The 20,263-nt window shown below is 42.1% G+C and overlaps 1 protein-coding gene across 2 annotated transcripts in view; it reads left to right on the forward strand.

The window, feature by feature from the left end:
- LOC138481015 (sodium- and chloride-dependent neutral and basic amino acid transporter B(0+)-like) overlaps window positions 1-20,263 on the forward strand; it is a 995,695-nt gene that overhangs the window by 121,339 nt on the left and 854,093 nt on the right. The window contains exon 2 of one of the 2 annotated variants that reach the window (XM_069612862.1): window positions 14,790-14,934. The exons of the other annotated variant lie outside the window; for it this stretch is intronic. Coding sequence (XP_069468963.1) covers window positions 14,790-14,934 — 145 coding nt within the window. The remainder of the gene's footprint in view (window positions 1-14,789; window positions 14,935-20,263) is intronic. 2 annotated transcript variants of the gene reach the window in all.

Below are 20,263 nucleotides of genomic sequence, written 5' to 3' on the forward strand. Positions count from 1 at the left end.
AACATGAAGAAGAACTCCAAGCCCAACTAGATAAGGATACTCCTGACAGTAGTCAACCTTCTGTAACAGGAAGCCAAGAACCACTGGGAGAACCACTAATAACAAATGAGGCAGAATTAGCTATGATAGAAGTAGAAAACACCATGTGTCAGTATGAAGATAAGGAAGACTTAACTACACTACAATCAAAACTAAACAATGAGCAAAGTAGCATTTTTCAAGAAGTAACAACACAAATTGCACATGGTGTAAAACATGAAAATAAAGAATGTTCCTGCCATAATTAGAAACCTGTACTACTGTACGTCAGTGGTGAAGCTGGTTCTGGCAAAACATTCCTAATCAAAATCATTAGTAAGTTCCTTCAACAATTGACAAACAACAAACTGTCAGCTGTTGTCACTGCCCCCACAGGTTTAGCTGCCTACAACATAGGTGGTGTTACATTACACTGATTACTACTATTACCAGTAGAACACCAGAACAAATTAGACTATTACAAACTTTCTGCAGAAGCTGCAATGGAATTACGCAGAGTATTGAAACAAATGAAAATGCTACTAATAGATGAAGTGAGCATGGTCTCCAACCTGATGTTAGCTTTGATTCACCTCAGATTACAAGACGTATTCAAAACAGACTATGAAGAGCTCTTTGCAGGAAAACACATTATTGTTTTTGGAGATCTGCTTCAATTAACACCAGTAAAAGGTGAACCTATTTTTAAAACATTAGGGCACAAACTCTGCCATAAAACTGTTGGCAGCATTGGAAATGTCAACCTTTGGCAACATTTCCAATACAGAGAATTAACAGAAAACATGCGCCAATCTGCAGATCTAACTTATGCCAACATTTTAAAAAGTTTGAGAGTTGGTATACTTTCTAAAGAAGCAGAAGCAACATTGAAAACCTGGCACATTAATGCACTTTATGGCGATAATGCATGTGCTTCAGATGTTATGGAACAATTAGCCGACAAAAATGTCAATTGTATGGCCTTAATGCCAACTCTTGCAAGCTGTCTCAAATTCAATAAAATAATGTTAAGTAAAGAAATGCAACCAATAATGGAAATTAGCGCCACAGACAAACTAGATGTACATGGTATGACACTACCCATGTGTGACCAAGCCACAACAAGACTAAATAATTTAGAAAAATCAATCTCAAACACAGCAGGCTTAGAAAAGATGTTAAAATTATCCTTAAATTGCAGAGTAATGCTTAAACGTAACCTTGGCGTGGACCAAGGACTAGTTAATGGAGCACTGGGTACAGTTGTTGGCTTTCAAACATACCCACATGACAACAAAATTCAGTTTGTCAATATACTCTTTGACAAACTTTCAGAAGTAAAACGGATAGGACGCTCAACAGCTAGATTCCTTTTCTTCAAAGATATGTATGTACGCAGAGAACAATTTTCTCTAACTCTTGCATACGCAGTCACGATTCATAAATCACAAGGTCTTACCCTAGACAAAGCAATGATAGATATTGGTAACACAGTCTTTAAAGAAGGCATGAGCTACGTAGCACTATCACGCTTACATACACTTGACGGTCTATTTCTAATAAACTTTGATGCAAGTAAAGTAAACGCTGATATTCCTTGCATTTTAGAATATAATAGAATTCGCTCACTATACACTCCCCATCTAAACACATATTCTGTTCCACAAAAACTAAAACGTTGTAAAAGAAAACTAAATCAAACAGAAATGCAACAGGACATCACTGCAAATCCTCCAAAGAGAGTAAAAGAAACTAATACTTCATCAAGTACCACAAACAAAAAAGTTCCAATTAGAGAAAGTAAACCAGGTACTTCTTTAAAGAAGGAAGACAAACTCCAAAAAAAGCAGTTAGATACAGAACTACCTGGACCATTTAAATTCTAAAATATAGTTGATGTAAGTTGCTATGCAAATGTAGCAATGAATATTCTATTTCAATTACCACCAATTGTTGACAGCATTTACTTACACTTTAGAGACCCATTGTGTATGCAAATGTTAGTACTTCATAGAAACACAAAAAACAATCCTGACAACACATATAGTGTTTATGGAATAAGACAAGAATTGGACTACTGTGGTGGAATGGTGAAATTCACTATAATATCACAGGAAGATCCACAAGAATTTTTAATGTACTTACTACAAGTACTGGAAAACAAAAACATACCTATAAAGGAAATCTTCCAGATTTCATACATGTGGAAACATACATGCACTCTGTGCAACAATGTGACACAAGAAGAAATTCCCAATGAACGCTTCATATATATATCAATACCAAATTGTGAATCCATTCCATTTCTGCAACTTGTACAAAATGCAAACCATGGTAGATTATGCTCTACCTGGAATTCAGATAATCGCTCCACGTTAGTAATACAAACACATAGTAAATACGTAATACTAATGCTTCTACGTTACAATGCAGATGGTACCAAAAACAACTGCAAGCTGACTGGATTCACACATAGTCAAATATCACTTGGTAAGTAAACCTTCACAACAATAGGTATAATCTACCACCCAGGAGCCACAACCAATTCAGGGCACTACACGGCATATATAAAAAAGAAATGCGGATGGTTTGAATGTAATGATAGTACCATTACTCTAAAGCAGAGATTACCAGCAAATCTTACAAACGCTTATTTGATGTTCTTAAAACCAAAATTTGATAAATAAACTGTATTTAAACCTTTAAGTAAATTTGTGTTAAAAAATATAAACTATTAGAATACTCCAAAAGCTATCTAATTGCTCAAAGATTCTACAACAACTAATCAGATAAATGAATACCACTAAATTAGACCAAAAAATACACAGTAAGAATACGCCAATTGGTATCTAACTGTCCCAAAATTATAAATTTGTGTTAAAATAATATAAACTGTTAGAATACTACAAAAGCTATCTAACAGCTCAAAGATTCTACAACAACTAATCAAATAAATGAATACCACTAAATTAGGCCAAAGAATACACAGTTAGAATACGCCAATTGGTATCTAACTGTCCCAAAATTTAACAATATCCAAATAGATAAATCAAAACCACTAAAATATATTAAAAAAATAGACAGTTAGAATACGCCAATTGGTATCTAACTGCTCCAAAATTTTATAATATCAAAACAAATGAAGAATCTGTTACTGCTCCAAAAAAAATACAACAAAGCAAAGTATAAAGCATTAGCCAGAAACAACAAGTGAACACTGAAAACAAACAAACAAATAAACTGTAGCATAACAGAAAAAGGTTTTTTTTAATTCAACATGGATTTTTTTTTCTCCCACAGACCCAATGATTTTAGCAACAAATACAGAAACTGAGCAAATTGCACAGTACTCTAATTTGTACTCTACTAAATATGAGGGTCGAAAAAAAATAAAAGTATATTGCTTATACAATGTAATAAGTCATTACAAAATACTAATACTAACATGCTATTTTCTTTTATCACAGAAATGAAGAAGAAAAACATGGACTCCCATTACTAGACCAAACAGTAAGTATACAATAATACGGACAACCATAGCAGCTTATCACATCCATAGTATCTAATACCTTTGTTCCTTATACATTTGTTTTTCACCCAAAGTTATAAGCAAATGTGAATGTGATATGCTGCGGTGGTTGTTGCCAGTGATATGCTCCGGTGGTTGTTGCCAGGGCATAGAGTTTTGGGTGCATGGCCAAATGGCCATGCACCCAAGACTCTATGACCTGGCAGCAACCACCGCAGCATATCACATCCATAGAGTCAAACATTTCAACTATGATCTATGGGAAACTTTTAATGTCTGCGAACAATGTGAGTGTTCTTAGAACACTTTGAACTTGCCAGCGAACAATACGGACACCGTTTTCAGGACACCCCCTATGAACATTTCAGAACAACGCGATAGTTCTTAAAACACTTTCAACTTAACAACGAACAATACGGACAGCGTCCTAAGGACACCCCCTACGAACATTCCAGGACACCGGCAGTGTTCTCAAAAACGTCTTCAGAACACCCCCATTTTGTTTATTTGCGAACATTTCAGGACACCGCGCGGGTGTTCTTAGAACACATTCAACTTGACAGAGAACAATACGGACAGCGTCCTCAGGACACCCCCTACGAACACTCCCCAGACACCGCGAGTGTTCTTAGAAGTGTCTTCAGAACACCACCATCTTGTTTATTTGCAAACATTTCAGGACACTGTGAGTGTTCTTAGGACACATTCAACTTGACAGAGAACAATACGGACAGCGTCCTCAGGACACCCCCTACGAACATTCCAGGACACCAGGAGTGTTCTTAGAAGCGTCTTCAGAACACCACCATCTTGTTTATTTGCGAACATTTCAGGACACCGCGAGTGCTCTTAGGACACATTCAACTTGACAGAGAACAATACGGACAGCGTCCTCAGGACACCCCCTACGAACACTCCCCGGACACCGCGAGTGTTGTTAGAAGCGTCTTCAGAACACCCCCATTTTGTTTATTTGCGAACATTTCAGGACACCGCGAGTGTTCTTAGGACACATTCAACTTGACAGAGAACAATGCGGACAGCGTCCTCAGGACACCCCCTACGAACACTCCCCGGACACCGCGAGTGTTCTTAGAAGCGTCTTCAGAACACCCCCATTTTGTTTATTTGTGAACATTTCAGGACACCGCGGGTGTTCTTAGAACACATTCAACTTGATAGAGAACAATACCGACAGCGTCCTCAGGACACCCCCTACAAACATTTCAGGACACCGGGAGTGTTCTCAAAAACATCTTCAGAACACCCCCATTTTGTTTATTTGCGAACATTTTAGGACACCGCGGGTGTTCTTAGAACACATTCAACTTGACAGAGAACAATACGGACAGCGTCCTCAGGACACCCCTACGAACACTCCCCGGACACCACAAGTGTTCTTAGAACAGTTTCACTTTGCTTGCGAACAAAACGGACATATATTGAGTCCTTAGAACACCCCCCAGTCAGTTTATTTAGAACATTTCAGAACACCCGTGATGTCTGCAAACAAATCGAACACAAAAAGAACGTCTAACACATAAAAAACACAACTTTCATCCTATCTCATACACTCCCACCCTCTCCAAACACTCCTACACACCAACACACTCTACTAAATACACATTTTGAACTAAGTTTCACCGCGCTGTCCGCGGACATGCGCGAATCCAAGATGGCGGGCACTACCGAAAAATCTGACGCGCTTCACGCTCCACGCCGTCCAATCAGCGAACACGTTGCATGTCCGCGAACATCACGCAAGACGATTGGCCAATCAGGACACTGTCCGCGAAGCGAACAGGTAAGTGTGTCCGCGAACCGAACACAGATATCACTAATTTTTTTTACCTACTTTTTGGTCATTTTAAAAAAAAAACTACTGGACGGATTTTCACCAAATTTGCAAAAGCACGCTTTCGGGACCAAGCCACTTCTCCTGGTCCAAATTTGGTGGAAATCCGTCCAGCGGTTTGGGCTGTAGGCGCGAGCAAACATTTTTTCCCATTCAGTCTATGGGAAAAAAAAAAGTTTTGGGACCCCCCATAACTTTGCCCCCCCTGGACGAATCCTCACCAAACTTTGCAAAAATTTCAGAGTGACCCAAATACTTTTTTTGCAAAGTTTGGTGAGGATCCGTCCAGGGAGAGCGAAGTTATAAGCCACCCAAAAAGTGCTCTTCCTATGGAAACAGCAACTTAACCATAACTACAAGGCCACTACCGTGGCCATGTAATATAGATGCAATCAGGAAACCTTTGTAATTTTCCTGAATCTTACATTAAATGTTCCCCATACAAGGTATCACACTTGTTTATAATTTCCTGTATATTCCGTCTGTAATTGCAATGTTCTTATCCAGCAGATGGGCACAATCTAATCTAGTTAGTAGGGTGCATATATATCGAAGCCACGTCAACGATTTACCTTGTGGGGTAAGTATAACGACTCATAAGATCTCCTTATAGAGGCTTGTTTATTTCCAATTTGTATAAATGGAGCCAAAAATTAAGACATTACATTGTGCAGAAAAGTCCACAGATTTTAACCCACACTTCCATAAACAATTATAAATTGGGCATGCCTGTAGGTAAGCTACAGACCAGTGTCACCAACATGCATTTGACTTGTGTTAGAGAGTGAATCCCTTGTGTGCCCCATAATTTGCTACAACATCGTGCAGCTGTGTTTTATAGACCTCTAAAACCATCAATGGGGTTCGGCAACCTAAATGTTCATTCAAATAATCTTTCACTCCATCTGAGCACTTTAATAGCAGCTGATGGCCCATTTTACATCATTCTGTTTTCTTATCCCCAGATCCTCATATTGGTCAACTTCATTGAGCACATTCTCACCAATTATAGTATGTGTCTTAGACTTGCAGGAAGGATTGCATGACACAAGCAAAGTCTTTTTCATGGCTAATTGTCATGGTTCATTGTTGGACACCTCTCTTTAGAGATGTCTAACATAATGGTGATCTGTTTTTGAAAACCCATCTTTTTTTTTTATTAACACGACACAATTTGCGTATTTTGGAATTCCAACATTTCTAGCAATCTGGGGTGCATCTACCTCTGCATTAAAAATACTTGATACCAAATCCTTAAATAAGAAAACGTAAAGGGGCTTAAACAAATCCCGGGTGAACTCCACCACTCACTGGAAGGAACATGATTTTCCCCATTCTGCCCGTATCTAACGACTGCTGTATTCCCTTCATGAAGTCTTTGGAGAGGGCACACCATGTCTAACGGTATGTTCAAATACATCAACTTTTCCCAGAGTCGATTCCGACTAACTGAATCAAATGCAGTTTTAAAATCTGTAAAAGTTAGAGATAGTGGTTCCTTCTTTAAAATCATGTATTTGCTCAGAATCTAAAAAAGGCAAAATGCCAGGGGAATGGTGCCTTTCGCGCATTTAAAACGAGCTGGTGAATCTGAGATTACATTCATATCCTGTGCCGTTATCCAGACCAATTTGGAAGACTTTCCATAAAATGTTGCTAAAATGTCAGCCAGACTTATTGACCTGCATTTTCCATGGAGTTGACGGTCACCTTTTTTATACATCTGCACTATTTTGTCTGTTTTCCAACTAGAAGTAATCCATGTTTGCTGCTCTGCTTTAGAAAGGTCAATGGGCATTCTAGAGGTGCCTTGTGCTTTTCCAAACGATTGCAATTTGAATGCTTTCTCTGCCTTTACCTCAGAGATTCTCCTTATGTTCACTGTATAGATTGAAGACAGTTATGGAGAGAATGGAACCTGGGAACGTGAGTGGAAGTCGCTTGGCTCTGAATGAGCATAACTGCTGAACCCATATGCATGCACTAGTGTTGGCCGACCCCTTACCCACACCCGGAATACTTTGGCTCACAACATTGTGTCAAGTGTTGGCAATAAAAGGCCGTAGGATTTTATTGTGCAGCTATGGGTATGGAGATAACAATAATCACATATCATAATAGTATCATACTTTTGGGCACAGGGTCCTGAGGTTACCCCCTCTGGCCCGTGCCACCTTCTCATGTCCCACGACTTGTTGTGGGCACCGTACAGTGCCTTGTATCTATTTTCCTTTGTTCTTCTCCCTTATTTTGTAGGGTGGGAGGGTTTTGTGGTAAAGAAGCAAAGGTTGGAAGACGCTGAGTAAACAGCAAACCTCCTGTTTGTTTGGGTCCCCGTTCAGGGTCCACAAACAGATTGGGTTTTCTCAGAGCATGCTGCTCTTATTTAGAAGACCCAGGGGAGCCCTGGGTCTTTGATGTGTATAGTAGTGGGGGCTGTGTTCCAGCCCCCGGCTGGGTAGCTGACTGTCTGGCCCCCTGGGGGGGGCAGGTCTTTGAACCTGAGCACTGCCTGACTGTTGGTTTCCTTTGGGTGTTTAGCACCTTGTTGCTTAGAGGAAGGGTGAGGTGATTGTTCACACCTCACCCTTCCTCAGCTTTGTGTGGCAGAGACTGCATGTCTCTGCAGCAGAGGGGGAGAGGAGCAGGCACGTGGGGGTGGGGCTGCCCCTCTTCTGGCCTGCTGAATGGTAACACCAGTTACCCTGCCTCGCCTTGGGCGGCCCTGCGGCATTGCCCAAGGTCATCACAGATTACTGCAGCACTCAAAGCAGAGCTCCAGATGGGCATTTTACTGCCATTTCTGTGGCAGTAGATTTATAATGTATGTGCATTCATGGGACCTTTTCGAGGGGGCTTCCAAGTGGGATAGGCATTATAATACATCTCTGAGTGAGGTTCCTCTTCTGGTGTACCTGGTGAGGGACATGATTGTTCCAATGTGTGGTGATCCACAGGTAGCTGAATTGAAAGGTAACATTCTGTAGCTATTGCATTCCTTTTTGGGCCCATATTTCATTTAAAAAGTTATCATTTTTCATCCACATAAATCCTGGGGTGGGTAGCACTCCCAATATGCATCAAAAGAGATGTAATGCAAATGTGCAAGAATGCTTTGTTGCACCACTCACATTTTAACTTTGAGACAGAACACTGATCAGCCCAAATTCTGGGAAGTGTGACAGCATTGTCAATTTTAAGATTGACAACATCAACTGAAAGAACTCCACTGATATCTGTTCATCACTGACATCTGTTCAAAGATGTGAAAGCTGTGTGAATGCAGCATTAAGGCGAGAGGAATCTGGGATGCTAGAAGTCACAGTGCAGTCTTAGAACTCTTTCTCAGTTATATAGTCATGTGACATGGTTGAATATGTTTCCTCTGCTTCCTAGGTCATGGACGTTTCCCTTTCTCTTCAACCCCCTCTTCTCCTGCTTACAAAGCTCTCCACCTCCCCATTGAAGCTCTTGGGAGTTGTGGCACAAAGTAATCCCATGTCAACGAACCTGTGGACTGTGTATGAGGGTACATAGTAACATTTGCTGGGGCTCCACCTGTGCATGTCTTCACCCACTCTGCCATGGCAATTTCAGGAAGTTTATTCTCAAATATCCATCTCCTCCAGGTCCACCACCTGCTGTGCCAGGTTGGCAGGATAATACTCCTCATGAGCATCCTCCGGATGGATTCCCACTTCTTCTCAAATTCTCCCACACAGACAGGAGGCATCCCTTAACTCTCCTCTCTGTTGACATCACCTCTTCCAACATGAGAAACATGCCGTCCTGCACCTCTTCTGGCCCTGCATCTGTGCCATCTACTGGAAGACCTACCTCCATGGGGTGTCCACAGGAGGTACAGCCTCAACCGCTTCTATGGGGGCAGCCACAAGAGGCCAAGCCTCTATGGCTTTCATGTTATTTGCCAGTGCCTCTTCTGATGGCACCACCTCCTCCCCCTCCCCGCCACCTAGAGCCTCCTTCATTACAGCAAGCTCCCACTGAATCAGAGGATGTTATATTCTGCATGCACCATGCATGCAAACTTGAAACAACAAACAGCAGCATGAGGTTCCCCCACTTCTTATATCACTGGGGAATCCTCCTCCTGCTGTCAGGAGAAATGCAGCTTCTCCTTTTTATGAGCTCCTACACAGTTCTTTCCCTACACCCCAATGATTGCAGTCACTCCATTAGAATCACAAATGTAAAACTTGAGAACCAGTTAAAATGAAGCACAACCGAAGAAACTGAAAGTGTGAAACAGTACTGATCCTGAGAACCAACAAACAAAAGACCAGGAAGGTACTTATACCACTACGGCAATAACTCCCATACTATACCACTACAAACAAATCTACAAGACAAATCAACAGAACAGCAAGCGGGAAGATGAAACGAAAACAACAAACATGAATGGGCAAACTGAGAAAGTGTAAACATTTTTTATGTGTTGGTTTGGGGATAGGATTTGGGATAGGAAACAATGTTTTCGCCTTTTTAAAGTTTAAAATGTGAAATGGGGAACAAAAGGGAAAGAGCAAAAAAGCCCAAAACGCACTAAAAACACACTGAAAATACACTAATGCAATGAAGCATGAGCTTTTACTACAAAAACACATTGGAGGCCCAGAAACGAGACAAAAAGCGAAAACAAACATCCCAACTAAACTCCTCAAAACTCTGTTCCAAAGCCCACCAAACTTTACAAATGTTCACCATGTGTGATCCTGTCCAGTGTAGCTCATATCTCTAACAAAAAGAAGTGACTTGTGATTTGGGCCCCATATAGAGGGTCAAACCTACATTAGGAGATTCTAGGCCTCTGATTGGCTGAACAACTTCAAGATGGCTGCCTAACAGAGCACAGATTGGCTGGATGCATCCAATGAATAAACCTCAGATTTGATGAGAGATTAGAGGCTCCTGATTAGATTAGAGCTGTTGCATGAGACCAATTAAAGATGCTTGCTAGCTTGCTAGGTTGATTTCTACCAAATTCGCCCAGGCCTAGTCTTGACATCATGCTTGTAAATTAAAAACTCCATTAGTGAGGCAGCAGATTATGAGTTCAGAGGATAATTCCTTTTAAATAGGAACATGTTTTGTCATTTCAGGAACGGGGTGTGATGTCCTTCAGATATGAGTGTCTGGTAGATCATTCCAAATGACTGTCCTTCTGCATTCAGCATTCTGCCCCAAATATCTATATTCGAAAGCTCATTGCCACAAGTGATGTAAAGCTATTAGACCTATCAGGTGTAGAGGAGAAGTGCTTGCTTGTCTGTTGCCTGAGTTAAAAAGGCATTTACTCTCATTTAGTCTCACTAGTGTCAGTGAATGAGACAAAGAGTCCTGAAGCTAAGGAGAGCTGCCACTAGGAGCCAGTGTAGAAATAGCAACACAGGAATGATGTGGTCCCAGGTTTCAGGTCAAGGAATAGCCTTTGTTTTGAACGGTTTAGTGGGTGAAACATTTTAGAAACTAGGTAAATACTATGCCAGAAATCCAGTCATCAGATCACCATGGCTGTTATCACTGGTACAATGTCTTCTGTGTCCAGACGAGGGAAAATGTGTTTGAGCACATGCAGTTCAAAATGGGATTTCTTTTATATTGTCTTGAATCTGTGATGTGAAAGAGTGAACCCCAGGGAATATCACTTGAAGATTTTTTGCAGGACAGCATAAGAAGGAAGGGTCCCTCAGGGCGGGAGGCCACAATAACAGAAGTGAAGGGGGAATGGATGATCTAAAGACGGAGCGTTTGGCCATGCAATGTTTTGCTTGAGTGGCATGTATGCAGTCAAGAGGGAGTGGGAGAAGTAGGGCAGTGGAGATATTATCTTAAAAGTTGCATACATCGTCTGCAATATATAAAATAAGAATATGAAAAATCTAAAATAATCATTAAAAAAACATAATAACCAGCTGATCATAAATACAAATTATGTTGATGTTTCAGGCAGTCTTTTAACATCCTCCACCTCCAATACAAAACAATACATGAGTGATATCAAATACCCAGGTAGGATCATGATGCTCTGTTTCTATTTAATTTATAACCGGTACAGGCAGACAAGAATACATACAAAGTTCAACTTTTGTTTTACATTGTATTCATATATGTTGGTACAGCAAGAATTTTGTTTCACAAAAATACATACATCAATCAAAAGAGGAGTGTACATAGTTGAGAATAGGGATGTTTTGGAACAATGGTTATTGGCGTTCAGGTGAAGACAGCCTGAGGTGTGCTGGCATTGATATATATATATATATATATATATATATATATATATATATATATATATATATATATATATATATATATATATATATATATATATGTGATCCGGTTGAAGGCACAGGAGGCAGGCATTGCTTAGGACAAAGTCATGCCCAATGTCTTTAGCAGTGAAGAGAGAGCATTGAGATGATGGCTGATCCAGTGAGAGGATCACTAGCACTGGTACCCTAAGAACTTGGTTTGAAAGCATAGAAGGCAGGAAATGCTCAGGGAGAAATGAATAATTCTCTTTCCTCCAATTGTTCCTTGACCTGCTGCGAGAGCAGTACAGCTAACTCTTCATGCTGTGTGTTCATGTCTTTTTTTAAGAAGCATCCCTTTTTAGGAGGAATACAAGCTGCTACTGAATGCAGAGTTTGTTGAATAGTGTCTAGGAGCATGGAGGTTGGAGAAAGCCTTGCAGAGGCAGGTTCTTCTGCTTGCAATGTAAAGTCCTTACAGGAAAGGCCTTGGCATGCATTAAAAGAAACATGCACCATGTCAATGTCATGCACCCTAACAAAAGAAAGAACACGGCCTATTACACATTCAATACAATGTACTGCACCCACAAACCAAACTATTTGAAGTGCCAAAAGGTAGAAAAGAGGCAGCCATAATAGAGGAAGAGACAGGAAATATAAACCCCATTAAGAATAGTTGTCCTTTGCTTTAAGAAGGATGTCTTCTTAAGTAGTTTGGTTTCATTCATATATTGGTGCAGTTCTCTGTCATTTTGCAAACAAATATATTCAGAATTGAGCCGGTAGTAATGATAGCACCTGAAATCCATTCCTTGGTTTAAAGTAGTGAACAGGCCGTTGCCACAACTGCAGATGCCGTAGTCTCCAAGTTTATCTGTGGTTCTGTTTGTATTGATGCGGTGCTATGGCAGGGGCGCATGTAATGCAGCCCAGAGTACCCTAGATGGATGGCCTGAATACGTTAGATCTCTGCAGTCAGTCTGGTGTGAATGTGTAGGGGAGGAGCGCTTCAGGTGATCAGACATTTTGCAGAAGCTGTTCCTTTCTTCCACCAAGTAAAGGGGGCATGGGCTAACTCATTCTCAAGAACTGTGCCTATAATTCAGATTTACAACTCTACAGTGACAGGTGGAACATATGTGTCTGTGTCGGTATACTGAATCAGAGTCAAATTACGACTATAGGGGCATTGGCCAACATAAATAAGTTTGTTGGCATTGTGCAGCCAGTCAAGATATTGCAGAAGGAATTCTGTTTTTTCTGGGACCTGGCAATGGAGAATTGATAGGCTTTACACTGTTTCTTTTAGCACATGCTATTGAACAGATGTGGTATCCAGGAAAGGGCAAATGATAATACCAGAGCTGATGGGGTTGGTGAATTGAACCAACATATGATTGTAGGTTTCCCCAGGGATGCATACTATCCATGATCCAACCAGCACTGTGGAAATAAAGTGAGCTCAAAATTATTATTTGGCAGAGAATGGTGTGCTCATTTCTGTTCTGATCATCGCATTCAAGTGGCAGGACTTCAACCTCATAGTAAAAACAAAAAAACTCAGCTGCTTCAGTGGCAGAGGTGATAAATGCACCATATACTGAAGACATGCACTGGAATGAATTCCGGAGGAAAGTGCTCCAAGCGTACTCATGTGAAAAATCATTTAGGCATAAAAAGTCAACTGTCCACAGTGATATACTGTTTGCAGTGACATTATTATTGACAAAAAAACGTGGACAGTGATCAAACTGACAACTAATGGCACCAGTTGATTGAAGGTTTTTCAGCTGTATTCTCTATCCATGACCCCTCTAGCACAATGGAAATAATGTGTGCTGGATCACCAGTGTGCATGAAAATGCATTCAGCCTTGCGCTGTGACAAGGACACGAATGTGAAGAATATATGTTAAGACTACAATTCTTGAATAAGGGGAACGCATGTCCTCTCGTTGGACAACAGATGAGACAGTTATATATGTAAAGCCTTGAAAACGACCACAAGGTCGAAAGAGATGTCAGCAGTAGCAAACAGTCAAGCAATCAATACATTGCTACAAAAACATTTTTGAAAAAATCATTAATAGTTGTGTGTTGGAATAATTGAAAGGACAAGCGCATAACCTAGAACGTGTTTCTATCTTTATTGATAGTATGAAAAGAGGCAGGGATCCCCAGACACTGCCTGCTCTTTTAGCATGTGTTGCCAGTAGGTGGAATACATAGAAATCCGCTGTAATGGGATTCTCCACGTTTTTTCACTGGGGTTTGGGGGTGTTTTAGCAATCTCTGCATGCGCACACAGAGGCAATACAGCCAGACACTTCTCATATGGTGTAAACACATGCAGGAATCCAGGATGTGCCTGAAAATGATGACAATCCAGCAAACAGGCCCCACATTGCAAGAAGGTGGTGGTAGGGAGTTCTGTGATAGACTCTGGTCCCACAAAATCAGAGCCATATTCTGGAAGGAGGTGGAATTTATGAGGGTAGAAGACCTTTTCTTTGAGATGATTTTACAGATAAGGCATGTTGAGCTGGAATATGAAGGGCATTTTGAGCACACTAAAACTATACACTGGTGGTCCTCCATGTTTCCTAGGTGACAAACATCAGTTCAGGATTCCTCGAAGGAAAGGTTTCTCATGATGGCACCGGGAAGAGACGTTCAGTGGTGAGGGGCATTACTGTGTTATGGTTACATTACTGTAACAGAAATACATAAACTTAAACCGGTGACCACGTGAGAGCGTCCTTACATCCCTTTGGCCTCCCATGGTTAAGAATACGACATGCTCAACCACACGTATTTTCAAAGTCAACAGTCACAACTGAGAGGCGAAGTAAGGTATGGGTGCTTTCAAGGAACATGGAACTGTTATGAATTGGAAGAGAAAACCAGTTTGTGTTAGGGAAACGTGTATTTTTAAAAATGTGAATGACTTTTTGAAATTCAAAAGCTACTTGATGATCTTTACATGAAACATACCTTAACGCACAGTCTTAAAGAAACAGGTCATGCCATGCATTTTAAAACACCACAGCGCCTTCTCTGCTTAAGTCATTCTGAAAGATAAACATATATATTTACATTTATGTTTTTACAAGGACTCTCATGCAAATGCAAAGGATGAAATCACAGATCGTGGCATCTGGTCAAATAAAGCAGAGTATCTCCTCTCTATGGTTGGATATGCGGTGGGGCTGGGGAACATCTGGAGATTTCCATACCTTGCTTACAAGAATGGTGGAGGTACGTAGCTTTGATGGACATGTTTATAAGCCATTTCACACAGAAAAAAACGACGGTGTTATGCGCATCTAACTTTCAGGAATGAATAATGAGGGATGAATGGAGCCGGTAATGAACAATTTGATATTTGATTTTCCAATGGTAATGAGTGCAGGCAGATGCATAGCTGGTCTTGGCATCTAGTTATAGAGCAAATCACCCATGAAGTATGTAAACTTTTGAAATATCGACCTTCACGAACAGCATAAATATGAGAATGCATTACTTTCAATGCACATGTTCACAATAAAAAAAATTAAAAAATCCAAAATGGTCACAGAAATATAAGGGCGTAGATCGAATTTAATTTCTAGAAAGAAATACAATCCAGAACATTGCTTTTCAGATGTTGTTATCTGTGGACATGTGCCACCTAATTCTTCTGATTTGTGAATGATGCAATAGAAGTACTAGGCGTTTAAACTAGTTGTGTTGGCATGCCAACCCCTTGCTGCCTTTGAGAGGCTTAAATCCACACACCCAAATACCTGACTGAATATACAAAGAAGATGTTGTTTTGAAATAATTGCACGGCATAATACGCCTTTGAGAGTAGGCAGTGATCAGTGAGATTAACTGAAATAGAATATGCTGTTGATAAACATGCTCTGTCCTGAAGTTCATGTTTAGGGAAACGTGGGCACATTTCATACCGAGGAGCCTGAGACAGCGTTAGCTTCCATTACGTTGAGTAGCGGGTAAGTGGGTGAAGCCCTCGCCGCCGAGATCTGAGTGAAACTGACAGCAAACAGGTTTCAATCTTTAAAGGCCCCTGGAACTTCATTACGAGTTTGCTTTCTAACCTCGGTAAGAGTGCCACACTAAACTGCCATTGAAGCATACAGTGAACATGTTTAGTGGTTCTTGGTCTTTTCAAAATGGCAATCCAAGCCCTGCCCTTTGTACTTGTGAAAGAGAACACGTTTTATTACGTCATCAGTTTAAGGATTTCACAGGAATGCATTGCATTTAATGTGAGACCTCCTATTTGTAGTTATTGGGGAAGGCCATCTGTAGTTGCCTATAATAGCCTATGGGAATGAATACATTCTGTATTCTGTGTAGCATTGTCAATCCTCCTGTGGCCTAGAGAGTGTGCAGCTATGGTGACAACAAGAAGATGTCACAGGTGTCTGTTGTAGGCCCAGAGAGCCCCAGAACAAGTATGCACACAGCACTCGTCGTGGTGTGACAACTGCCCGCCTCTGGGCCCTTTTATTACAGACCTGACATTACGTCCGCCCCATGTACAGCATGAAGGGGCAGACTGTTTCACATCCCCTACCAACCTCAGAATGAACAACATACAAGCATACAAACAACAGTTATTGAGCTTCAGTAGGGTTGAAGATCATTGTCTGTCCATCATCCTTGCACTTCTTCTTAGTCATTTTCTATCAGCAAGTCATCGAGCCTTGCCGGCATCGTCCTATGTTCTCTTTTCGGTTTTGTCTCCTCATCTGCTACTGAGCGTCCTCCTTGCATCTCACCTCTACATCTGATCATCCTGTTTTATCCTCACCCATGACCTCAGGCAGGTGGGATTCACCACCTTTGTTTTCCGGTGCATTCATCATCCTCACTCCTGCTGAGCTCTGTCATTGGCCCTCATTACAACACCGGCGCTAAACCATGGCGCTATTAGCACCATGGTTGGTGCCGGTGTTATAACGAGTCTGCCATGGTGAAATGGGGAAATATTTCCCCATTCCAAGGATGGCGGAACGGTATTTCCCCATTTCACCATAGCCCTTCCCCAATCCCATTTTTGCCCCATAGGGCTCAATGGGAATGGGGAAGACAGCAATTACTTGCCTGGGAGGTCCCTTTGCGGGTCCCTAATTTAACGGCTGGTCCAGACCAGCCGTTCAGGTCGGGTCCCGCAAAGGGACCTCGTAGTAAGGCGCTAAGTGGTTAACAGCGCAGCAGCCTTTTATGGCGCTGTTAACCACTTAGCGCCTGGGTTGTAATGAGACCCATTGACCTCGATACCAACATCTTAAACCAGCTGGAGTTAAGGTTCACCTCTTCACGTTTCCTGCTGGCCATTCTCATGTACCTTTTTTTTCTTGTGATCATCCACAAAGCCATTTTATGAGGGAGATACAACTTCTGGGTGACCTTCCTGTTTCCCAGCAGTGGAGTATCCCTCACCTATACTGGGGATGGTAGCAGATGCCTGTACCTGGATTCTCGGTCATTGTTCTCTCGCTGCTTTTCTCTGACTCCACTCTCACCAAGCTTCCCCACTTCTCTTGACCAATATTCTGGAATTGTTGAACCGACAATGAGCTGTAGCAACTCTTCCACCGGGGAAATACCTGTGGATGTATCAGGAGTCGCCCTGCCATCATAAAGGTAGTCAGCGTGTTCTCTAGAGGTACCTCTTCTTCCAGCGCAATCCTGAACATCTTGATCATCGTGTGCCTACATTGCTCCACATCTTCATTGGCCCTGGGCCAGCACAGTCAAATGTGCATGTGCTCCACGTCCAGGCCATCTGAGAATTTCTTAAATGCCATCCCCTGGAAGGGGGGACCATTATCCGTCCTAATGGACTGTGGGAGTCCATGTGTCACAAAGAAATCCTCAATGACAGGAATGAACACATCCGTGAAGCTCACAAATCACACCACAAGATACCTTAAAAGTGCACTGAGGACGATCAGGAAATGCCTGTTCTGTAGATTAGTTCCGAAGTTCATGCTCACGGCATGCCATGATTCCTCAGACCTTTATGCCGTCTGTATAGTTGGAGGTTTAGGGGGGCTTCCAGCAGCCTGGAGCCATCTGTATTGCGTGACTGTCGGATGTATTTGTGCTTCGAGATCAAGGAACCAAGCCTTCTCCCGGAGGTGTGCCTTTGTCCTGCATGTTCCTTGGTGACCTGTGTGTGCATTTTCCAGGATTTTTGGAATAGGTGCAGGGGGAATCACTATCCTGGTATCCTGGTCCAGTAGTACCCATGCAGGACCACCTAGAGTTCAACTTTCACTCTTCAGAGTCGATTCATAAACGCCCTGGTATCCAGCATGGACTGGCCCACATCTGCCATCAGCGTCTTCCATTTCCCTTCATGTAGTCGGTCCACCACTAGCTGCAACCCTCTATGCATGCTTGTTACCACTGCAATTCCTATAAGTGACATGGAGCTGGGCACCGCAGCCCCAGTAAGCATGTTGACCAGCTCCTCAGTATCCAATGTATGGTCATCCTCTTCCTGACCCGTAACCACTGGATATCTCAAAAGGTAATCAGGTTCCAATGAACTCATCACACAGCATAGTGTCACTCTATAATCCTGCAGTTGCAGTATCCATCCCTTCAATCAAAGGGGTGGAAACAGGGCTGAGACATGCAGTATAGGCAGCCACCATGACCATGGTGACAGGCCACCGAAAAACATGGAAATTAAAATGCTGGCAGCACCACGTCACGGCCAGTGCCCCACACTCCATTTATGAGTACCATCCCTCCATAGCCGGGAGAGTGTTAGTGGCAAACACAATGGGCTGTCAACCACCTTCTTCGTCCATCTCATTCAGCACTCCCCCTAACCGCCATTGGGCTTGCATCGACTAGAATTTCTGATTGTTATTGTGGAACACCATCGTAGTGTCCTCATCTAGGGCTTCTTCAGGCTTCTCAAAATCTTTCTAAGTGGTCGTATTCTTCTCCCGAACTTCATCACTGAGAATTAGGTTCCTCAAGGGTTCGGTAATGGTAGCCGAATTAGGAATGAACTGGCCTCAGACGTTTTTCATTCCCAGAAAGCATTGAACCTCTGACAGGGATGTCATTGGTATAGATGTCTATATTAATTATCATTGGATCCGCAGAGATTCCTGATTCCTTGAACCTGAAACCAAAAAACTGGACTTGGCATTGCATGAATGAGCACTTACTTTCATGGAGGGTGAGGCCGCTATCACATAACCTTCGGAACACTGCTTTCAGCCGATTTCGGTGTTCTTGTCCCATTTTGGCTTATATGACTACATTATCACTCACATTACGCAAACCATAAAGACTCTGCCAGTACTCCACGCACCGCATGGTGGAATACCTTTGTAGCTGAAGATACCAGAAAGCTTAACTTCTTATACCGAAACAATCACATGTGTGTCAAGAATGTCGTTTCTGATCTAAAGTCTCTATGCAGAGGAATATGGTGCTATCCTGCTCTCAGGTCTATGATCAATGTGAGGAACTCAACCATCCACACGGGGAGTGTGCGCTCGCCTAGGCTTTTTGATATTTTTTAAATGAAAATGAATGATGGGTGATGAACCTCTGAAAATGTATGCGGACATTCTGCACATATTTTCCATGCTCACCACACAAAATGCATAGTCACGTATACTCCGGGAGGACACAGCCTACAAGTGCGGTCCTCCCCTGTCATGTTCAGCTGGAATGTGACAGCCATAGGTACACCAAAGCATCCCAATAAGGGGGAAGGTGACCCCTTCCTCCAGCCGTGGGCAGCCTAATTAAAATATCAAAGGCTCCATGAATCTGCCCTCCTGTTCTCTCAACTGCTGGTGGCAGCGCATACTGATAAGATGTAATTGCGGCAAGCCTGTAAAAGGGACTTGATCACAGGACATACAACAGGAAGGCGGGGTTAAAACCCCTTTGATATGTGATTTGTCAACTTGAAGCTAGTTCCCACTCCTCTGTATGAAGGACAGTAAATGGCATTTCTGGGTCCACTCGTACTGCAGGCAGCCCCTGCAGAGTGGACCCCTTTCAGACGGAGAAGTATGTGATTTAAGGGAGACAGGAAGTCTGCTCTCATCACAAACTTCAAAGGAGACCTGCACTTTGATCAAGAGCCATAAAGGGTTCAGTTACCCATAAAGACACTTTGATCTGCAAAAGACAGGAAAATAGGTGGGAGTTAGGAGTACATGGTGTCATCCGCTACCTTTCCTGTTGCAAAGCACTCGGGTCCTGCCCTCACCCATAACAGGATTGTTGGTGGAGACCCCGGATTGGTCCTTTAAGAATCAAGAACTAAGGCTAAGGGAAATGGAGCTCAAGCATGAGCAAGAAATGAAGAAATGATCTGTCGAAAATGCTTCTCTCTCTGGCTCCTCTAGAAGTTCCAGTCCTAAAAGACCCCGGATGCCTAAAGAATTGGTTGGTATGTATGAGACTAGGTTGGATGTGTTGGACTGGTTGTCTCTGTTTGAATATAATCATGGGCTCCAGAACATCATAGGAAATGACTTACTTACCTGGTTGTTCTCTAGGCTTCCCCCTGTTGCAACTGATGTGGTAATGG

Source organism: Ambystoma mexicanum, chromosome 5p, assembly GCF_040938575.1.
Source record: "Ambystoma mexicanum isolate Mex_15411 chromosome 5p, UKY_AmexF1_1, whole genome shotgun sequence".
Lineage (NCBI taxonomy): Eukaryota > Metazoa > Chordata > Amphibia > Caudata > Ambystomatidae > Ambystoma > Ambystoma mexicanum.